Here is a 22,082-nt window from a genome sequence, read left to right on the forward strand (position 1 = left end):
TGAAGTATTAGACCATCAAATATATGATTAGGCCAGAGAGTACACAGAAAGGATTCAGAAGGATTTTGCCTGGATTGGACGATTTTGATTATTGAATAAACAGTTTATTTTCCCTGGAGCAAAAGATGCTAGAGGTATATAAAATTATGAACAGCATTGATATGGTAAATAGCCAGAGTCTGTTTCCCATGATATAGGTGTCTAAAACTAGAGAGAATAGGTTTAAGATGAGAGGGAGGAGGTTAAAAGAAGATTTTTCACACAGATGGGCAACACAATGTCACAGCGGTAGAGTTGCTGTCTTACAACACCAAAGACCTGGGTTCGATCCAGACTACTACGGGCGCTGTCTGTATGGGGTTTGTACATTCTCCCTGTGATAACATGGGTTTTCTCCGGGTGCTCCAGTTTCCACCCATACTCCAAAAGCGTACAGGCGTGTTGGTTAATTGGCTTCTGTGAATTGTACATTGTCCTTAGTGGGTAGGATTGTACTAATGTACGAGGTGATCACTGGTCGGTGCGGACTTGGTTGGCCAAAGGGCTTGTTTGCATGCTGTATCTCTAAAGTCTAAAGTAAAGTATCTGAATGGACTGTCAGAGGACGTGGTGGAGGCAGGAACAGTAATAACATTTAAGAGGCCTCTTGACATTACTTGAATGAGCAAGGCACAGAGGGATATGAAATGAATATAGGCAGGTGGTATTAGTATAGATAGGCATGATAGTCGCCATGCAGAGTGCCGAAGGGCCTGTTTCAGTGCTGTACAACTCAATGAATCTATGTTGACCCAGAAATTCCAAGCCAGTGCGCTAATTAAATATACCGGCAGCATGCTAGTTTTTATTTCTGTTTCAAGCATATCTTAAACCTTTACATGGTTTAAGATATGCCAGCACAGGACGGGGGGTGGGTTTGAAGTGGTTAGCAACTGGCCAAGGATTAGGGTCAGTGACGGAGTAGGCAAGTGATTGAACATGGTAAGTGATGGTCAATAGAAGGCTGGACGATCTGATTGATGGCACGAGAGGGAATGCAGAGACAATATCTTTGTCGGCGCCAAAAGGTGGCGACACTTATGTACGGCCTGGGTGAGTAATGCTGCATGATTTTATTGGGTTGCAGGCAAAACAAAGCATTTCACTGAACTTGGCTACAGGTGATAATAAAGTATCATTGAGTTATTGAATCATTCAATGTCGCCCATCATACGCTGATCTCAGATATTCAGACATAAGTTAAAGTAAAGTAAAGATCAGGGTCAGAGGGGGAAACTGCTTAACATCTGAGGGAGAGGGTGCTTGAAGGATGATTGCATTTCAGTGGCCCCAGAGCAGTAATCTACTGTGAAGATCCAGTTGTCAATAATGATCGCTCACAGGTGGTGGAGGTTAGATTACAACATCATAAAATACCTGGCAGATTCCCTAATGTCTGTCAGGGAAGGAAATCTGTCACCCTTACCTGGTCTGGCTTTGAGGGTAGTGCATAGGCAATTAAGGATGGATAATATTATTGTTGGCAATGTCCACATCCTGTGAAAAGAATAACTGTAGAAGACACATTCCCTCTAGTGTGTTGGGCACGACAACATCCCATGGAAATCCTGTCAGCCACCCTGCAGTGAACCGCCCCTGGGAAAGTGCCATTGATTTTCAAGAGACGTGCAGGACAACTTGAAACCTGTGTTTCCCTCTGGGTGTAATCAATTTTAATCACAGAACATAAAAAAGCATTATGCGATCAAATTTCTAGGCCCATCTGTTTGATGAGTGATAATGGTCAGAATCAGCGTTTTTTTGTAGAAAAACAGGTGCGAGTATGCATATAACAGTTCACATGACAGTGGTTGTTGTACATAAATCTAGTTTTTAACTTTTTTGAGGTCAGTACACCGTACCATCACAAGAAAAAGCCCTAGTCAGGAAACATAGGGAATTCACGTGCAAACATTTGTCATAGGCCTTTTACATCCACATGGTAGCTTAGTTTAGTTTAGAGATACAGCGCGGAAACAGGCCCTTCGGCCCACCGAGTCCGCACCGACCAGCGATCCCCACACACTAAGACTATCCTACACACACCAGGGACAATTTCCAATTTCACCAAACCAATTAGCCTACAAATCTGTACCTTTGGAGTGTGGGAGGAAACCAGAGTACCTGGAGAAAACCCATGCAGGTCATGGGGGGAATATACAAACTCCATTCAGACAGCTCCCATAGTCAGGATCGAACCCAGATCTCTGGTGCTGTAAGGCAGCAACTCTACCGCTGCACCCCCGTGCCATGCCGATAGGGTTGGGGAGACAGGGAGCTTTAACAATGCAACACTCCCTTAATACTCTGCTCCCTGGAATTAGGTTTGAACCCATGACTTCTGGGCAGGAGCACCAAGGAAAGTACAAAACCTCTCGATAAAAACAGAAAATAAAGGCAGAGCCTGGAACATGCAGCAGCCTATTTGATTCACTGGTTTATTTAGTAAACTATATTTCCATTGATATATTTTTCACCCAGACAACATTTTGAAAACTCATGCTCCATTTAAAATGTCATCAACAGAAAACATTTTATTAAGGACTTTTTTTATTAATTTATTAAGGAATTGCCTGGGGCAACACGTCACAGTCCTCAGTCCATCAGTTCATTTAACGCACATTAAGATGAAATGACACCCAATAAATCTACCAACAAAGTATCACAAAATGCAGAATGAGCAGTTTCAGACAGACATTCATCAGAAATGGTTGTCTGGGATACCAGAAATCACAAACCCACTTTTTAATAACTAATTGCTTTGAACAATCACATATGTAATGGTTATGTTCCTCGCAGGGCTTCTCATTTTGTCAATGGGATTAATTTTCCACTGCAACGTACTAGTTAGTTCTCAGCTTGTGTTATAATTTGCATTGACGCAAAACACCAGCTTGCAGAGTGTTGCACCACACAAACAGGCTCCTCATGAGCCTTCTATCAGTATATTCCTGTCTCCCTTGTGTGTTTATTTGGCTTTCCCAAAGGGCATTTGTGCTATTTACCCTAATCACCCACTACAATTAGTGTTTCACATTCTCACATATTTACCTCATGATGTTAAATAGAATTTACAGATCCCAATCCCCCCCTCAAGTGTTAAAGTATTCCCATTGATCCATATGGAAGAATTTTGAGGATGAATTTTATCCCGTGATCTCCCTTGTTTCCTCTCTTCCGAAAGCCATGACTCATACTGGGCAGTCCTCAGTGGAAGCCAGCAGCACTGCAGAATCTCACCTCGGTGGACACTCGACACACCCACACAAGATGGAATAGTAAAATGTCAACAGTCTCTTCAGTCACAGGAAGCAGGGCTTTGGAGCCAACTCCATCTGCACATCACACGTGCACACTGTCCAGGAGGAATGATGAGAAACAGTTGGCCTGACTCCTTTCCCATTCCGAATCCACAGAACATTTAGTTTAGTCGTACATAGGCTAAGATTACAGTGCAGTCATGGAAGAGCAATGAAGCAGCTGTCAGACCCAATACCCATCAAGTGGAAAAGCTCCCAAAGTAATTAAACAATGAGAGGGAACGTTTCGTCTGTAATCTGGTCATTTTTTATTCCCCAAGGTAAACAGAAGATTAGGCAATGTATTTGGTTATGGTTTCACGGACCTTATTGTGTGCTAATTGGCCACCATTCTTCCCACCTTAGTGACCACACTAGGCAGGCATTGGGTTATTCAGTAAAATCACCACAGATGTGTATCTGAAGTCCATTTACACAGAATATTTTCATTATTCCTAATATGGTTGCTGCACAAATCCCTTTATTTCAATGTTACATCTTGCATTAAATGGTGTACCCTTTATCCTTTATCTGTCCACTGTGAATGGCTTGATTGTATTGCTGTGTAGTCTTTTCTTTGACTGAATAGCACGCGAACAAAAGCTTTTTACTGTACTTTGGTACACGTGACAACAATAAACTAAACTAAACTAGTCTTATGTTTTTAGGGAAGAGACATAAAGAATGCAGATGCTGGGATCCTGAATAAAACACAAAATGCTGGAGTAACTCAGCAGGTCAGGCAGCATCTCTGGAGGACACGGTAGGTGTTGGTTCGAGTCAGGACTCTTCTTCGGATGTTTTTGTTTACATTTTCAATCAGCACATTCCCAAATCATTTGGGAGAAAATAATTCAGGATTTCCTTGGTTATGCAAAGTTTTGGTGAGTGGCTACATTTTATCGCTGTAGATAGATACCTCAGCCACAGTCATGCAGCAACGTTGCCCTGAACAATGTTGAGCTTCTTCAGCATTATTGGAGCTCTAGTCATCCTGGCAAGTGGAGTGTGTTCCATCACATTCTGAACTAGTTCTTTATAACTGACAAAAAGGCTTTAGCACTCATTAGATCTGACAGAACTTGGTTTAAATTGCTCACCAAAAGAACATCAGCTTCACGGCATTGTCTCATACTGTTCCAGAGTGCTAGTTAAGTTTCAATAAGGCTAAAATTGGAATTCACAATCCACTGATCGGAGTATACATCTCCAAACTGAGTCTAGCTGAAACTATAGCATCCTATACAGATAGTCAGATTATTAAGATCAGTCTCCAATCTGGTGATGGAAAATATGCTCTGGAACTACATAATACCCCAGTTTACAATCTGATTCAAGCGTGCTGAATTAACAGTGTTGAGTGAAAGAACATTACTTTTCCTATCTATAAAATCCAATATTTACTGAAATGCCTGGAGGAAATAATCACATATTACAATAAAATTAGAAATGAACTTCCAATGCATTTGAAATTTTAACGAGTTAAGAAAGGACAGCTTCTCCTTAATTATCTGTTCCTGGCACATGCTTTTTACACTAATGTAAGCCATTTGAACTCAAATAAAAAACTAATATAAAATATTCTGTCCTTTGAGGTATTGTGTTGGTTCCATGCAATAGGCTTTATGGTGTGTACAAATCTCACTGACCTCACAGAATACACTTGAAATCTTTGTAGTGGCATCGAAAACAAGTTGTGTTTTCATACTTCCGTTTGAGATCGTAGCTTGCAATCTCACAAACTCAGGTTACATATTGTAGTATTTTCATATAAATTAGTTTACTGGCAAAGTATATCACATAAAGAACATCATTTTCACAGATCAACTTCAATGTGCTATTTCTGATTTAGATTATAATTGAAACATTATCAACATGTTAGAAAAAGAGAGGAGGATGGGACTAAAATATTTCACATATCCACATGTAGATGGACACACACATTCCATACATAGCAAAATACATGTAAAGTTCCCTTTTATTTGGAGGAACTTACTAGAATCAAATGAGGCTCCTGGGCAGGGATAGGAGAGTGATGCTGTAGGTGGGGATACTTTTGGGCTCTGTTTGATGAAGAAGTGCAGCATCCTGTGTTCAGGTGGCCATGGCAAAGATAGGTAGGGCAAAGAAACTGGAGCCTTTAAAGCAGTGTGTCAGAAGGAACTGCAGATGCTGGTTTAAACCAAACATGGACACAAAAAGCTGGAGTAACTCAGCGGGACAGGCAGCAGCTCCAGAGAGAAGGAATGGGTGGTGTTCCGGGTCGAGACCCTTCTTCAGAGCTGCTGCCTGTCCCGCTGAGTTACTCCAGCTTTTTGTGTCTATCTTCCCTTCAAAGCAGTGGAAGGCTTCAGAAGAGTCATGGACTTGGGTCAAAGAAGACTGGAGAAAAGGGTGATGGAAAAGTGTTGAGATCGGAGGAAATCAGTCGCTTGGGGCAAGAGCAAACCAAAATGATGGCTTTATCCTGTTTGTGGATCTTGGGAAGATTTAGTGTGCTGTGGTGAGGGATGATGAGTTTGGTGACTACAGAGAGAAGACACCAAGAAACAATGGAGTTAGTGACAGTATTGGAAATGTTCAGTGTAGTTTCTTAGTTCAGGTGTGGGCTCTTAGAAGGAGGTGGCAGAAGACAGCACCAACCTTTATTAACATATTTACTTATCACTACAAATGGATTAAGAGAAATGAATACTGCAAGAATAGAGGGGGAGCAATTAAAGGATCAATAAAAATGGAGACGGTCATGCAATACAGGAGTTTCTAATGAAAAGAAGCTGAGATGATAGCAAGAGAATTCCAGGCAGAAATAAAATCCTAATGACTCGAGAAAAGGTTTGCTTTGTATGGCTATAGTTGAAGACTGTTGGGAAGAGAGATAGGTCCAAGAAAAGGAAAACAGTTCAGTTCATGCAAATCTCTAATATTTAGTGATGAGTAGGCTGGGGCCTCAGCGGAACACAAATCATCGCAGGCTCGAGGAGAAGGACAATAAGGTTGGAATGAGGGTACGACAGATTTTCTATTTCAGGATATCATTAAAAGGATTTTTTTGTGAAGAATTCAGATGATAAAATGATTTCCTTCTGCTATCAAACGACCCAGGTAAAAACAGGGAGCTCGACATAAAGGCAGTTTGATTATTCAACACATGCAAGGAATTGTTTATTTTAAATCATGAATGCAATTAATAAACAGCAATAGCTTTATCATTTATATTTTGAGCATTATATTTGCAGTATACTGCTTTATCATTCCAGGGCACCAAGTAATCTATCTCAGATGTCAGCAGTGACCAGTTTTTTGTCCTCTTGACTTCATATTGCAACACTAAATTGCTGGTGCATACTATAATTTATTACAATTGGCTTACTGGCTCATGCAATTGACTTACTTTGGTATGGCAGCTTTTATAAATGGGTGCAGGGATTCAAGATAATTTCTCTTTTCGAATTATACATCAGCCTATCCCTCTCTCATCAACATGTCACTTCTACATCAAAGATTAGCATCAATTAATTAGTAAATATTTGAAAACAATTTGCGATTTAACTACGCCATCATATTGCCACAATTACCTCCTTATACAACTTAAACAATCATGACTTCGATACAATTACTTCAGGTCCTAAATTAGAATTTGACAGGAGTACACAATGGCCTGGATGCAGATAAAGGTATTCCTAAATTGTAATTAAGCAGCAAAAATAAGTTGCAACAATTTCCAGAAGGGTTGTGTGGTAGCCAGCACATGGCATTTAGATCAAAGCTACTGGCACAGACACAAAGGGCTAGAGGTCCCCTCCTGTGGTGTAGGATTGCATTCTTCAGTGACCACTGGACCACTGTATGCATCGCAACCTCCAAAGAGGAATTCTACAGGCATTCTTCATTTTGTTATAACATGACCATTCTCAGTTGCTGTCAAATGATGATTCGACATTGGTATTTCACTAATCCACCTGGGAAGCAAAAGCAAAGAAAGTTTGTCAGAAAATGATCACCATCTACGTAAAGTGGGAATATACTCCCCTTTGTGGTCTTATGACGATTTAAACACATGTTTTATGGAGAACATACCATTATTTCACATGATAAATACCTTGCGTGGGTGTAGCAGTGACGTATTAAGACAGAATATCTCAGGCCAGGCTAATGCCAAGTCAGCTGGTCAAACAGCACAATGGCAGATGCAAATCTGATCCTGCAGAGTTCCAGCCCTGTATCTCTGAAAATCACCGTGTCTTGCTATTCCCAATCACAGCTGGAAGTAGTCCATTCTAACTGGGCATTGAGTAAAGAAGGAATAGGGCACAAAACTGAAGGCACCTGCAGTTTTAAAAAAGATCTTGTCAACGCTCATGGCCACATTTTGCATGAAAGGACGGCCACTTGAGACAAGTTTAGGAACGTTTAGGAAACATTTAGACAGGTACTTGGATAGGATATGTTTAGAAGGATATGGGCCAAACTCAGGCAGGCGGGACTAGTGTACATGGGACATGTTGGTCGGTGTGGGCAAGTTGGGCCGATAGGCCTGTTTCCATGCTGTATGACTCTATGACTCTGTTATTGAGAGATGAAGCTCTCTTCCACTTTGCTACAGAAACAAGCATTGAACACAAGACAAGACAATGTTTGACAACCATTTTTTGCCATCTACAATACCACCCACTTTAGTGTCATCTGCAAACTTACTAATCATGCCTTGTCGATTCTCATCCAAAACATTTACATAAATGATAAACAACAATGAGCCCAGCACCAAAACCTAAGGCACACCACTAGTCACAGGCCTCCAGTCTGAAAAACAACCTTCCACCATCACCCTCTGCTGCCTTCCATGAAGCCAATTCTCCATCCAGTCGGCTATCTTTCCTTGGACCCTTGCGATCAAACCTTCGAGAGCAGCCTGCCATGCAGAACCTTATCAAATGTTTTGCTGAAATCCATATACATCGTCTACAGCTCTGCCATCATCAATCTTTTAGGTCACATCTTCAAAAAACTCAATTAGATTTGTGAGCTCCGACCTCCCACATACAAAACCATGCTGACCATCCCGAATCAGCCCATGTCCATCTAAATACATGTACTTTTATCCCTCAGGACACTCTCTTGTAACTTTCTGACCACAGATATTAGACTCATTGGCCTGTAGTTCTCGGGTTTTCCCCTGCAGCTCTTCTTAAATCGACCCACAACATTTGCCATCCTCCAGTCTTCTGGCACCTCACCCATATTTAATGATGACTCACAAATCTCAGCCAGGGCACCTACAATTTTCTCTCTAGCTTTCCACAGTGTCCACAGATATATCCGATCAGGCTCAGGAGATTTGTCTACCTTCATACACATTAGGACCTTCAGCACCTTCTCAACTGTAATACTGACCGCCCTCAAGTCATTGACTCCCCGAAGTTGCCCGGTTGTCATGTAAAAACAGAGGAGCAATCAATCATTATAAAACCTATGGGGTCTTGTCTTAGTTGGTGGTGGTGGGTGAGAGACAGAGAAGCAGGTTACTGAACACTATCAAACCTCTACAGGTGTACAATTGAAAGTATAATGACTGGCTGCGTCATGACCTGGTTTGGTAACTTATATACCCAGGACCAAATGAGGCTGAAGAAAGTGGTGAACATAGCCCAGTCCATCATGGGCATTGACTTCCCCACCATCAAAGGGATCTACAGGAAGTGCTTCTCAAGACGACAGCTAATATCAACAATGGGCACTGGGCATGTACTCACTGGAGTTTAGAAGCATGAGGGGCGACCTCATTGAAACATACAGAATAGTGAAAGGCTTGGATAGAGTGGATGTGGAGAGGATGCTTCCACTAGTGAGGGAGTCTGGGACTAGAGGTCATCGCCTTAGAATTAAAGGACGTTCTTTTATGAAGGAGATGAGGAGAAATTTATTTTGTCAGAGGGTGGTGAATCTATGGAATTCCTTGCCACAGAAAGCTGTAGAGGCTGTAAGGCAGAGATAGATAGATTTTTGATTAGTACAGGTGTCAGAGGGAGAAGGCAGGAGAATGGGGTTAGGAGAGATAAATCAGCCATGATTGAATGGCGGAGTAGACTTGATGGGCCAAATGGCATTCTACTACTATCACTTATGACCTTATGACTCACACCACCTAGGCCACACTCTCAGCTTGCTGCTACTTTGGGAAAGAAGAGACAGGAGTCTGAAGACCGTGACCTCCAGGTTCATCAACAGCTTCTTCCAGTCAACCATCAGGCTCTTAAACCACCCTGCATGGCCCTAACCTCAACCCTACCTCAGCACTGAACTTCTATGGAAATTGTACTATTAAGATTACACTGTGTACTTTGGCTTCCATTATCATCATCTGCTTACCTAGAATAACTTGTTTTTTTATTGTATATTTATTGTGTTGTTACACTAATGTACCTGTGAAGCTGCAGCTGCCAATATTTTTTTGTTCTAGTCCCAGTGCATTTGACAGTTAAATCCTCGTGGCTCTTGAAAAAAAAAGTGATGTGGCACGTGTTCTCCAAGTCTATTGTGTTCCCAGCTATTTTCTATTGTCGATACACACCCGCAGCTGGAAAGTATGCCAAATTTCCAAGGGGATTGTCCTGTAGCTGTCTACAGGGAAACAGAAACCAAAATCTACTAAGGATTTTGGGCAAGCACAGGCAAGCGGGACTAGCTTGGTTATGCAGCTTGGTCGGAATGGAAAAGTAGGGCCAAAGGGCCTGTTTCTGTGATGTATAGCACTATGACTCTGGGCAGCTTGGTGGTGCAGCAGTAGAGTTGTTGCATTACAGCACCTGAGACTTGGGTTCGATCCTGGCCACGGGTACTGTCTGTACGCAGTTTTACGTTCTCCCCATGAGTTTTCTGCGTGGGTTTTCTCCGGGAGCTTCAGTTTTCTCCTCACTCTAAAGTCACACAGTGTTTGTAGCTAATTGGCTTGGTAACATTGCAAATTGTCCTTAGTGTGTAGGATAGTGCTAGTGTGGAGAGATAGCTGGTCGGCACAGACTCAGTGGGCTGAAGGGCTTGTTTCTGTGCTGTATCTCTAAACTAAACTAAGACTCTAAATGTTCTGTACTGAACCTGGTCAACACAAAGTGAGGTCAGAAGAAACTCTTCAAAGATAAAAAACCTTGAAAAATATTTTAATACCCTCATCAATGCAATCCTGGAAATGCCCGGCCAGTGGTTGTCCAAACAGATACAGGGACATCCAGAGCATTCACATCCCACTAGCAGGTGCAGGCAGAGGCAAAACATGAACACTGTGCATGACTCTGTTCAACAACCACCTGTCCCACTTTGGCAGAGTTGTTGCATCCCACATAGGCCATGAAACCCACAGAAATGTAGTGGGAGCATGTGATCCTCCAACCAGGAAATAGTTAGGAGAGGTCTTAATCATGAATCTGAGGCATTAATTTGCTTTTTTTCCACTAATGGTGTCTGACCTGCAGAATATTTCAGTATTGTTCTGACCCTCGTAAAATCTCAGTCCTACTGTTTGACATTGGACGTTACTCTTATTGCCCTTTTTTCATAGAATGTCTTGATGGTGTGTGCAAATAGAAGTGTCTGAGTTACAATTAATCAGAATTTTGTAGTACGAATTTGCTGTAAACTAGATCTGTGCCTGTAACCGTCAGTTGAAAAATACTCTCTCCCCAAAAGTTGTTTAGAATGTGAACAATGAATCTGCGATCCAAGTTAACAATTTATTTCCTTGACCAAAAAGATTGAAGGATTGATAATTAGGAGGGGGGGAGAATTAAAACTGGTGAATTCTGTGTCAAAAGAGGCACAGAGAAAAGAGAAGATTGGAATAAGAAAGAGACCACAATACCTATAACTCCATGAGAGGAAAAAGACACAGAAAAGTAAAATATAACTTCTAAAAATCCTCATTAAAATAGAGCTGTGAAAGAATGGGAGTCAGTGGTTAATGTTTGTAGCCAGTGGGACTGGTGGCAAAGATTAATCAATTTTACTTTGTATAGAGGGTACTTACAGTAATGACTCTAGAGTAAATATTTCCAGCAGCTTCAGTTTGCATCTATTGTGCAAATTTAACAACTTCACAACAATCAATACAAACAAGTGACAAGGCAGAGATGTAATTTTTGTGAAGAAAGTAGCAGAGCAATGCAACTTGGACTGCAACTTTTGGGTGTTTCATCCCACATCTGCTCTCCATCTGGACCTGCTGTACCACTTGCATGTGAATAATAACAAGCACTGTTACAGTCACCTTAATTCAACACCTAATTCTTGCCAATTGCAATTTCTCAGAGAAGTCCCATCTTGAAGCATTAAATTGCTACACCATTTTGCAGATTATCCTGATATTCCCACATGGAGACGATCCACCCAAGTCACGGATGGCCAGTGGGGTTTCAGATAGTAGGCAGGGTCCAACAGTTTTCTGGTTCCAAGTGCAACCCATCTTTCTCTCCAGCAGAGGTTCACGACCTCCAACCCGCACAATAGCATCAGTGTATGAGAGTCAGTGAGCTTATGAAAAGGGCAAATTAATGGTACTGTTAAGTCACAGGTCAGTGACCAGCTACAGCTGATGCGTGAGAGATGTATTGCAGAACTAGGGAATTGTGCATTCACTGTCCCAGCCTTTATAGCTGAAGCAGCCCAATCAGGTTAAAACTTCTACAGCAAACTACCTTTATATAATAACATAAGGACATAAGTAAGAGAAGCAGGAGTAGGCCATGCAGCCCACTTTACTGCTTTTATCCCATTCCCTAATATTAGAGCCACTGCTTTTATCCCATTCCCTTCCCACTCCAGGCAAAGTCAAATCAAGTTGAGTTCATTATCATATGCACACACACATGCGCACACACACACACACACACACACACACGCACACAGCAAAGTACAGGTATAAGGGAAAATATTGTTTGCAGCAGCATAACATGTACATAGACAGATGACATATAAAACATAAATTATAAACAAATGCTACAAGACAGTTAAAAGAAAAAGAACGTGCAAAGACAAGGGTGCCACAGTGGCACAGTCAGGGTGGCACAGTGGCGCAGCAGTAGAGTTGCTGCTGTACAGCGCCTGAGACCCGGGTTCGATCCTGACTACGGGTGCTGTCTGCATGGAGTTTGTGCGTTCTCCCCGTGACCGCGTGGATTTTCTCAGGGTGCTCCGGTTTCCTCCCACATACCAATGACGTTCAAGTTTGCAGGTTAATTAACTTAGGTAAAAATTGTAAATTGTCCCTAGTGTGTAGGATAGTGCTAGTGTACAGGGATCACCGGTTGGCGTGGACTCGGTGGTCCAAGGGCCTGTTTCCTCACTGTATCCCGAAACAAAACTCAACTAAACTAAACAAGGCATTCTTGCAAAACAAAATGAAAAAACAATCCATGGTAATGCAAAATGTGACCTGCAGTGCTCTGTTGCTGAGATTACGAATGGGAAGTTCATTCAGGAACCTGATGATCGAAGAAAAGTTGTTGTTTCTGTACCTCCTGCCTTTTAGTAGCAGTGGGAAGAGGCCATGGCCTGGATGATGCGGTTCATAATGACACAGCCTGCATAATAGACACAGCCTGCATGAGGCAAATCTCATGTAGACGCTTCCGATGGTGGGGATGACTGTGCCCATGAAGGACCAGGATGTGTCCACCACTCTCTGCAAACTCCTGTGCATTGGAGTTGCCATTCCATTTTTTCTACCTCTTCTAAAAGTTAAAAAATCTGGAATTCCTAACTACAGTCATTTTGCAACCTTGGACTTTGTGCTGGAGATTAGATTGTGTACCCATTTCAATTTTTGCTATTAATTCACTTTCACCTTCTTTACTATAAATGATGCATGGATTCAAATAGAACATAGAACAGTACAGCACAGGAATGGGCCCTTCGGCCCACAATGCTTGTGCCAAACATGTTGCCAAGTTAAATTGATCTCATATGCCTGTACATGATCGATAATCCCTGCACTTCCGTGTGCCTATTTTAAAGCCTCTTAAACACCACTATCGTGTCTGCCTCTACCACTGCCCCTGGCTGCGCATTGCTGTCCCCCATCAATCTCTGTGTAAAAAACCTGTCCTGCATATGTCCTGTAAACTTACCCCCTCTCACCTTATAGTTATGCTCTCTAGTGTTGGACATTTCCACCCTGGGAAAAAGGTTCTGACTGTCTACCCTATCTATGCCTCTCATAATTTTATATACTTTACTAAGTCTCCTCTCAACCTCTGACATTTCAGGGAAAACAATCACAGGTGGGATTATTCTGTTGTGGGGGAAATTAAAAGTTACAGTAATGGATAGACGTGGATTGTTTTCTCTGAAACCCCCTGTTCCCTAAAGAATGAGCATATCTCGGATGTCCTGGTATGAAACACAGCATCTTGGATGGGCGCAGATACGGCGTAGACAGAGGAAGTGGGAGCAGGGGATAGGGTACCTTTCAGGAGGCATGGTGTGAAGAAGTGTAGTTGAGACAGCTGTGGGAGTGAGTAGATTTATAATAGACATCAGTTGATAGTCTATCTCCTGTGACAGAGACGGTGAGATCAAGAAAGAGCAGGGAGGTGTCGGAGATGGTTCAAGTGAATTTGAGTGCAGGATGCAAACTGGTAGTAAGGTTAATGAAGTCCATGAGTTCATGGGTGCAGGAGGTAGCTCCGGTGCAGTCATGAATGTAGCAGAGACAGAGTTCGGGGATAGGCACAGTGTCGCTTGGAATAAGCATTGTTCGAAAATTAGAGTTGTTAGTTTATCAACACATCTGAGATTTTTTCTTAAACTCTGAATAACTAAGAACCACATTCTGCTCTTTTCAATTTTGCTGAATGTTTACATTTAAAAATGGAGTGTCAAGGAACATCACTCATAGCGACTTGAAAATGTTAATGAGCCTGCCAGTGTGCAAGAATGAAGTTAAAATGTGCTGAGGAAGCACAAGAGTTAATGACTATGCCTTCATCGTACCATCTATCCCTTTGCATTATATTGCAAACATGAGAAGGAATCGAGGCATGCAAGCTTAGACACTGGAGTTCATCCCTTTCTGATGGGCTTAATGGATAGTGTGCCTGACACTAGTGTCAGTTTGGGGTGACCTACAGAGAAAAATCATGAAATTACTGGAGAAAACTTACAGTTAAAACCCACTGGGGTAGTTCTCGCCCCTGACCACGTGTTAAGAATTGACCTGTACTGTTGCTGATGACACCCGTCTTAAAAGGTTGCACCTGTCGTATCATTATCACCCTGACTAATGGGAAAATCATCATACCTTAAACAACCTTTCCCCACGGTAACCACAGACCAGCGACAGAAAACCTGCCAAGGAGACAAGGAGAAACAGTGGCACAGTGGTAGAGTGGATGCCTTGCAGTGCCAGAGACCCGAAACATGGTGAACACACACAGTCTTTTCCCCATGGCTAGGAAATCAAGAACTAGAGGGAATAGCTTTTAAGGTGAGATGGGAAAGGATGGCAAATGTTCTCACACAGAGGATGATATATACATGGATTGACTTGCTGGAGGAAGTGGTTGAGGCAGGGACAATCGTAACATTTAAAGGACGTTTGTAGTTACAGGGATAGGAAAGGATTTGAGGGATAGAGGGAGAAGATCAAATGCGGGCCAATTGGACTAGCGTCGATGAGCATTATGGTCAACATGGGCTGAAGGGCCTGTTTTGGTGCTGAATGACTCTGTGACTATGAGTATTATGGATATTTATGGTTACTATGTCACAGGAGAGACTTGATCAAACCAGAGAGTGTATAAATGGGATTTATAAGAATGTTGTCAGGGCTGAAAATGTTCAGCCCAGATGAAAGATTTAATAGGGTGCAGTTGTTTTCTTTGGAACAGAGGAGGTTGAGGAGTGCCTTACTTGAGGTGTAAAAAATTATTATGGCCCTTGATAGATTAATTAAGAAAGATCTATTTTCCTTAGTAGAGAATCCCAAATTCGGGAGGCTTAAATTTAAAGTAATAAGTAGAAAGATTAAAGGGAAAGTGAGTAAAATATTTTCACCCAGAGCATAGAGTCATAGAGTTATAGAGTGGAAACAGCCCCTTCATCTCAACTTCCCACGCTGACCAACATGCCCAACCAACATTAGTTCCACCTGCCTGTGTTTGGCCCATATCCTTCTAAACCTATCCTATCCATGTAACTGTCCAAATCCTTTTTAAATGTTATGATAGTTTCTGCCTCAATTACCTCCTCTGGCAGCTCGTTCCATATTCTTACCAACCTATGTGTAAAAAAGCTGTCCCTCAGGTTCCTGTGAAATCTTTCTCCCACACCTTAAACCAATGTCATCTTGGTTCTTGGTTCTCCTAATTGGGGTAAATGACTCTCTGCATTTACCCTACCTATTCCTCTCATGATCTTGTACACCTCCATAAGATCATCCCTCATCCTCCAAGGAGTAAAGTTCTAGCCTGCTCGACCTATCCCTATAGCTGAGGCCCTCGAATCCTGGCATCATCCTCTTAAATCATTTTCGATTTTTTAGATTTTAGATTTAGATTCTACAGCGCGGAAACAGGCCCTTTCGGCCCGCCAAGTCTGCGCCGCCCAGCGATCCCCGCACATTTAACACTATCCTACACACACCAGGGACAATTTTTACATTTACCCAGTCAATTAACCTACAAACCTGCACGTCTTTGGAGTGTGGGAGGAAACGGAAGATCTCGGAAAAAAACCCACGCAGGTCACGGGGAGAACGCACAAACTCCATACAGACGGCGCCCGTAGTCAGGATCGAACTTGAGTCTCCGGCGCTGCATTCGCTGTAAGGCAGCAACTCTACCGCTGCGCCACCGTGCCGCCCATCTCTGCACCCTTTCCAGCAAAACAACATCTTTCATGTAATGGGTTGACCAAAGCTGAACACAATGTCAGGCATCTGCAACTCACTTCCTGAAGTAGTGATGAAGGAAGAAACTCTCACCACTTTTAACTAACCCATGAATGTGTACTTGTAAGGCCATAGTCTCCAGGAGTAAGAACCTGGTGTTGAAAGGTGGGATGGTTTATGACCGGAACAGAGGCAAAAGGCCCAACGCCCTCTTTCTGTGCAATAAGTTTTCCATGATTCTATGATGAAAATGTGTGCAAACCAATTCAATATCCAAACCAGTTCCACCAGGATGCAGGACTGAATGCCGCAGGAGATCCTTCTTCCCTGTGGCTGTCAACCTGTACAACTTCTCCCCTTCTGTCATTGGGTAGACTGAGACTGACTCCTCCCCTCCTCCCCTCCTCCCCTCCTCCCCCCTCCCCTCCTCTCCCCCCTCCTCTCCCCCCTCCCCTCCCCCCCTCTCCCCCTCTCCCCCTCTCCCCCTCCCCTCCCCCCCTCCCCCCCTCCCCTCCCCCCCTCTCCCCCTCTCCCCCTCCCCCTCCCCCTCCTCCCCTCCCCCTCCCCCTCCCCCTCCCCCTCCCCCTCCCCCTCCCCCTCCCCCTCCCCCTCCCCTCCCCCTCCCCCTCCCCCTCCCCTCCCCCTCCCCCTCCCCCTCCCCCCCCCTCCCTCCCCCCCCTCCCCCTCCCCCTCCCCCTCCCCCTCCCCCTCCCCTCCCCCTCCCCCTCCCCCTCCCCCCCCCTCCCTCCCCCCCCTCCCCTCCCCTCCCCCTCCCCCTCCCCCTCCCCCTCCCCCCCCCTCCCCCCCCCTCCCCCCCCCTCCCCCCCCTCCCCCCCTCCCCCCCCCCTCCCCCCCCCTCCCCCCCCTCCCCCCCCCCTCCCCCCCCTCCCCCCCTCCCCCCCCCCTCCCCCCCTCCACCCTCCCCCAATCTTTGCACATTCCCAATCCTTTCCACGTCACTTTAATTTCATGTTTCATGTATTTTATGTTTTTGTGTTTTTATGACTGTTGGCAGATCAATTTCCCTCCTGGAATAAATATAGTTCTATCGTATAGTTTCGTATCGTAACAGCAGATTACATTGAATATAATTCTGCTTTTCTTTTTTAGTAAGGGTCTTAAATGTTGAGATATTTGTTATATGTAATCTGCTACAAATGTACAGTTCTGACAGGGTGAACCGGGCTATTTTGGAAGCACAGTGAACTTCATATGGACCTTCGTGACCCTCATTGCTCAAGGAGTTCAAATCTAGACAAAGACTGAAACCCATAGTTACAATGGTCCCCTCACAAATCTCAGGGAACTCATTGAGGAATCAGAACTGTACTGCTTCCACTGATATTTTGATAATCTATAATTGGAGACTGCCTTTTTCATACCATAATGCTGTCTCTGCTGAACACAAACTGGCAACATTACAACATCGAAAACACCTCAAAGACATTTTAATGGCAAGGAAAAACCTGAGGTTTTGAGGGTAATAAATAAATGTAAGTCTACATTTCCTTACTAACCCAATACTTCACACAAGGCAACAAGAGAAACAGGTAAAATGGAAAATGGAAGAATTCCATTCAAAAAGTATGATTAGGAAGTAAAGAAAGACTGTGCTGAAAATCTTGAACACATTTCTGCAAATGATAATTATTAATTTTGAATACAAGTTCACTAGATTTTTATTCAATACAATTACGGCAAAATGAAGGGAATAGACAGTTTGATTGAGTTAGGTTACGGATTGACTGTGACAGGGTAGGCTATTTTTTTTTCTGTTGGCACATAACCAGCCATTTAATTCCTGGCATGAGAATTTTGCCTTAGAATTGGTATAAGAGTTCCATTCACGACATGAATAACTTTCATATGAATACAAACGTCATCCAATTGTTTTATTACTCAAATACAAGTTTTGTCAAACCATCGAGGTATATGGAAGATTAAGTGGGGCATAATTCACAGGCAGTCACAGAATCATAGTGAGATACAGCTTCAGCAAACCAAATCTACGCCATCCATTAACCCAGCAATTTATCCCAATCTGATGCTAATCTCATGTTTTAATTCTGCCCACACTCTCTTTGCCTAACCCTTCACCCTCCCAGATTCTACCACTCACCTGCACAGCAGGGCAACTCACAGTAGATATTTAACTACAAACTCGCACATCTTCAGAAGATGGGGAGAATCCAGAACACTGGATGTGAGCGACAGTCACAGGGAGAACATGCAAACACCCCACAGAGAACAGTGGAGGTCAGGATCAAACTCTAGTCGATAGCTGTGAAGCAGCAGCTCTAACAGCTACACCACTGGGCCACCCTAATTTCCCTGAGTCCGAGGACCAGTGTCTGTTCTCCCACTAACAACCAGAACCATTGAAGGGAACAAAATGCTGCAGATGTCAAGAAATTTGACGACAAGCCATGCTCCTTCCATAAACAACAATTAAGTGCAGAGAAGATGTACAGTGCATTCAGAAAGTATCCAGACCCCTTCACTTTTCCCACATTTTGGTAGGTTACAGCCTTATTTTTAAATGAATTAAATTCATTTTTTTATCGTCAATTTACGCACAATACCCCAGACTGAAGAAGTGAAAACAGGTGTTTGGAAATTTTTGCAAAGAAACTAAAAAGAAATAACTGAAATATCACATTTACGTAACTATTCAGACCCTTTGCTATGACACTCAAAAATAAGCTTAGGTTCATCCTGTTTCCATTGATTATCCATGAGATGTTTCTACAACTTGATTGGAATCCACCAGTGGTAAATTAAATTGATTGGACATGATTTGGAAAGGCACACACCTGTCTATACAAGGTCCCACAGTTGACAGTGCAGGTCAGAGCAAAAAACCAAGCCATGAAGACAAAGGAATTGTCCATAGACCTCCGAGACAGGATTGTGCTGAGACACAAATCTGGGGAAGGGTATAAAACAATTTCTGCAGCATTGCAGGCCCCGAACAGCACAGTGGCCTCCGTCATTCTTAAATGGAAGAACTTTGGAACCACCATGACTCTTCATAGAGCTGGCTGCCTGGCCAAACTGAGCAATCGGGGGAGAAGGGCCTTGGTCAGGGAGGTGACCAACAACCCAATGGTCATTCTGACAGAGCTCCAGAGTTCCTCTGTGAAGATGGAAGAACCTTCCAGAAGGACAACTAAGTCTGCAGCATTCCACAAATTAGGCCTTTATGGTATAGTGGCCAGACGGAAGCCACTTCTCAGTAAATGGCTTGGAGTTTGCCAAAAGGCACCTAAAGGACTGTCAGACCATGAGAAACAAGATTCTCTGGTCTGATGAAACCAAGATTGAACTCCTTTGCCTGAATGCCAAGCGGCACTGCTCATTACCTGCCAATACCATACCTATGGTGAAGCATGGTGGTGGCAGCATCATGCTGTGGGGATGTTTTTTAGTGGCAGGAACTGGGACATTATTCAGGATTGAGGGAAAGATGAACGGAGCAAAGTACAGAGGGATCCTTGATGAAAACCTGCTCCAAAGCATTCTGGACCTCAGACTGGGGCAGAGGTTCACCTTCCAACAGGACAACAACCCTAAGCATACAGCCAAGACAATGCAGGAGTGGCTTCATCACAAGTCTGTGAATGTCCTTGAGTGGCCCAGCCAGAGCCCAGACTTGTATCTGATTGATCATCTCTGGAGGGATCTGAAAATAGCTGTGCATTGATGCTCCCCATCCAACCTGACAGAGCTTGAGAGGATCTGCAGTGAAGAATGGGAGAAATTACCCAAATACGGGTGTGCCAAGCTTGTAGCGACATACCCAAGAAGACTTGAGGCTGTAATCGCTGCCAAAGGTGCCTCAGCAAACTTCTGAGTAAAGGGTCTGAATACTTATGTAAATGTGATATTTCAGTTATTTCTTTTAATTACTTGACAAAAATTTCTAAACACATGTTTTCGCTTTTTAGTTATGGGGTATTGTGTGTAGATTAATGATTTTTTAAAAAAAGAATTTAATCCATTTTAAAATATGGCTGTAACTTAGCACAATGTGGAAAAGGTGAAGGGGTCTGAATACTTTCTGAATGCACTGTAAGCTCCCCATCCTACCAAGACATGAATCAAGTTGTCAACCAAATAGAAAGGCATGACCCTTTCACTATTGCATGTTGTTGTACCTGAATCTGAAAAATTGTTTCTGAGTAGAACAGTCAGTACAACATATTGGAAGAGTCCAATGTCAACAAAAAACAAAAAACGAACCAAAAAAAAAGAGAAAGATAAGTGATAGATTGAGGACCCCGGAGGATCCAAGAGGCAGTGAGTTGTGCACTGTGTATGAGTAGGTTTTGTTGTTGGGGTTTGTGGTTTTGTTAGATTGTATTCGATTTATAAAGAAAATTTAATAAACTACATGATTGGGCAGGGTTGTGGCAAAAAAGGTTCTCTAATCCAGGCAAATGTGGAGTCGTGAGAATCAATGTTTGTGGGATCCAAATCCCAGTGAATCAATTTCTGTAGATCTGTCTCTGGTGGGAGTCAGTGTTTGCTTCTGACTATCATGGTGAGAGTCATTAGTCCATACCACACTAATAGTCAAGGGTAAACTAGCCAATAATATAAAGGAGGATAGCAAAAGTTTTTTTAGGTACGTGAAGAGGAAAAAAATAGTCAAGGCAAATGTGGGTCCCTTGAAGACAGAAGCAGGGGAATTTATTATGGGGAACAAAGAAATGGCAGACGAGTTAAACCGTTACTTTGGATCTGTCTTCACTGAGGAAGATACACACAATCTCCCAAATGTTCTAGGGGCCGGAGAACCTAGGGTGATGGAGGAACTGAAGGAAATCCACATTAGGCAGGAAATGGTTTTGGGTAGACTGATGGGACTGAAGGCTGATAAATCCCCAGGGCCTGATGGTCTGCATCCCAGAGTACTTAAGGAGGTGGCTCTAGAAATAGTGGAAGCATTGGAGATCATTTTTCAATGTTCTATAGATTCAGGATCAGTTCCTGTGGATTGGAGAATAGCAAATGTTATCCCACTTTTTAAGAAAGGAGGGAGAGAGAAAACGGGTAATTATAGACCAGTTAGTCTGACATCAGTGGTGGGGAAGATGCTGGAGTTAATTATAAAAGACGAAATTGCTGAGCATTTGGATAGCAGTAACGGGATCATTCCGAGTCAGCATGGATTTACGAAGGGGAAATCATGCTTGACAAATCTACTGGAATTTTTTGAGGATGTAACTAGGAAAATTGACAAGGGAGAGTCAGTGGATGTGGTGTACCTCGACTTTCAGAAAGCCTTCGACAAGGTCCCACATAGGAGATTAGTGGGCAAAATTAGGGCACATGGTATTGGGGGTAGGGTACTGACATGGATAGAAAATTGGTTGACAGACAGAAAGCAAAGAGTGGGGATAAATGGGTCCCTTTCGGAATGGCAGGCAGTGACCAGTGGGGTACCGCAAGGTTCGGTGCTGGGACCCCAGCTATTTACGATATACATTAATGACTTAGACGAAGGGATTAAAAGTACCATTAGCAAATTTGCAGATGATACTAAGTTGGGGGGTAGTGTGAATTGTGAGGAAGATGCAATAAGGCTGCAGGGTGACTTGGACAGGTTGTGTGAGTGGGCGGATACATGGCAGATGCAGTTTAATGTAGATAAGTGTGAGGTTATTCACTTTGGAAGTAAGAATAGAAAGGCAGATTATTATCTGAATGGTGTCAAGTTAGGAGGAGGGGGAGTTCAACGAGATCTGGGTGTCCTAGTGCATCAGTCAATGAAAGGAAGCATGCAGGTTCAGCAGGCAGTGAAGAAAGCCAATGGAATGTTGGCCTTCGTAACAAGAGGAGTTGAGTATAGGAGCAAAGAG

General features: G+C 43.1%; 1 protein-coding gene across 1 annotated transcript in view; it reads right to left on the bottom strand.

The window, feature by feature from the left end:
- Positions 1-7,214: 7,214 nt before the first annotated feature.
- Positions 7,215-22,082, bottom strand: part of LOC144596976 (lysosomal proton-coupled steroid conjugate and bile acid symporter SLC46A3) — a 96,248-nt gene continuing 81,380 nt past the window's right edge. The window contains exon 7 of the mRNA XM_078405874.1: positions 7,215-7,300. Within this exon, the coding sequence (XP_078262000.1) occupies positions 7,228-7,300 (73 nt within the window). The 3' untranslated portion in view covers positions 7,215-7,227. The remainder of the gene's footprint in view (positions 7,301-22,082) is intronic.

This window comes from Rhinoraja longicauda, chromosome 9 (genome assembly GCF_053455715.1).
Source record: "Rhinoraja longicauda isolate Sanriku21f chromosome 9, sRhiLon1.1, whole genome shotgun sequence".
Taxonomy (NCBI): domain Eukaryota; kingdom Metazoa; phylum Chordata; class Chondrichthyes; order Rajiformes; family Arhynchobatidae; genus Rhinoraja; species Rhinoraja longicauda.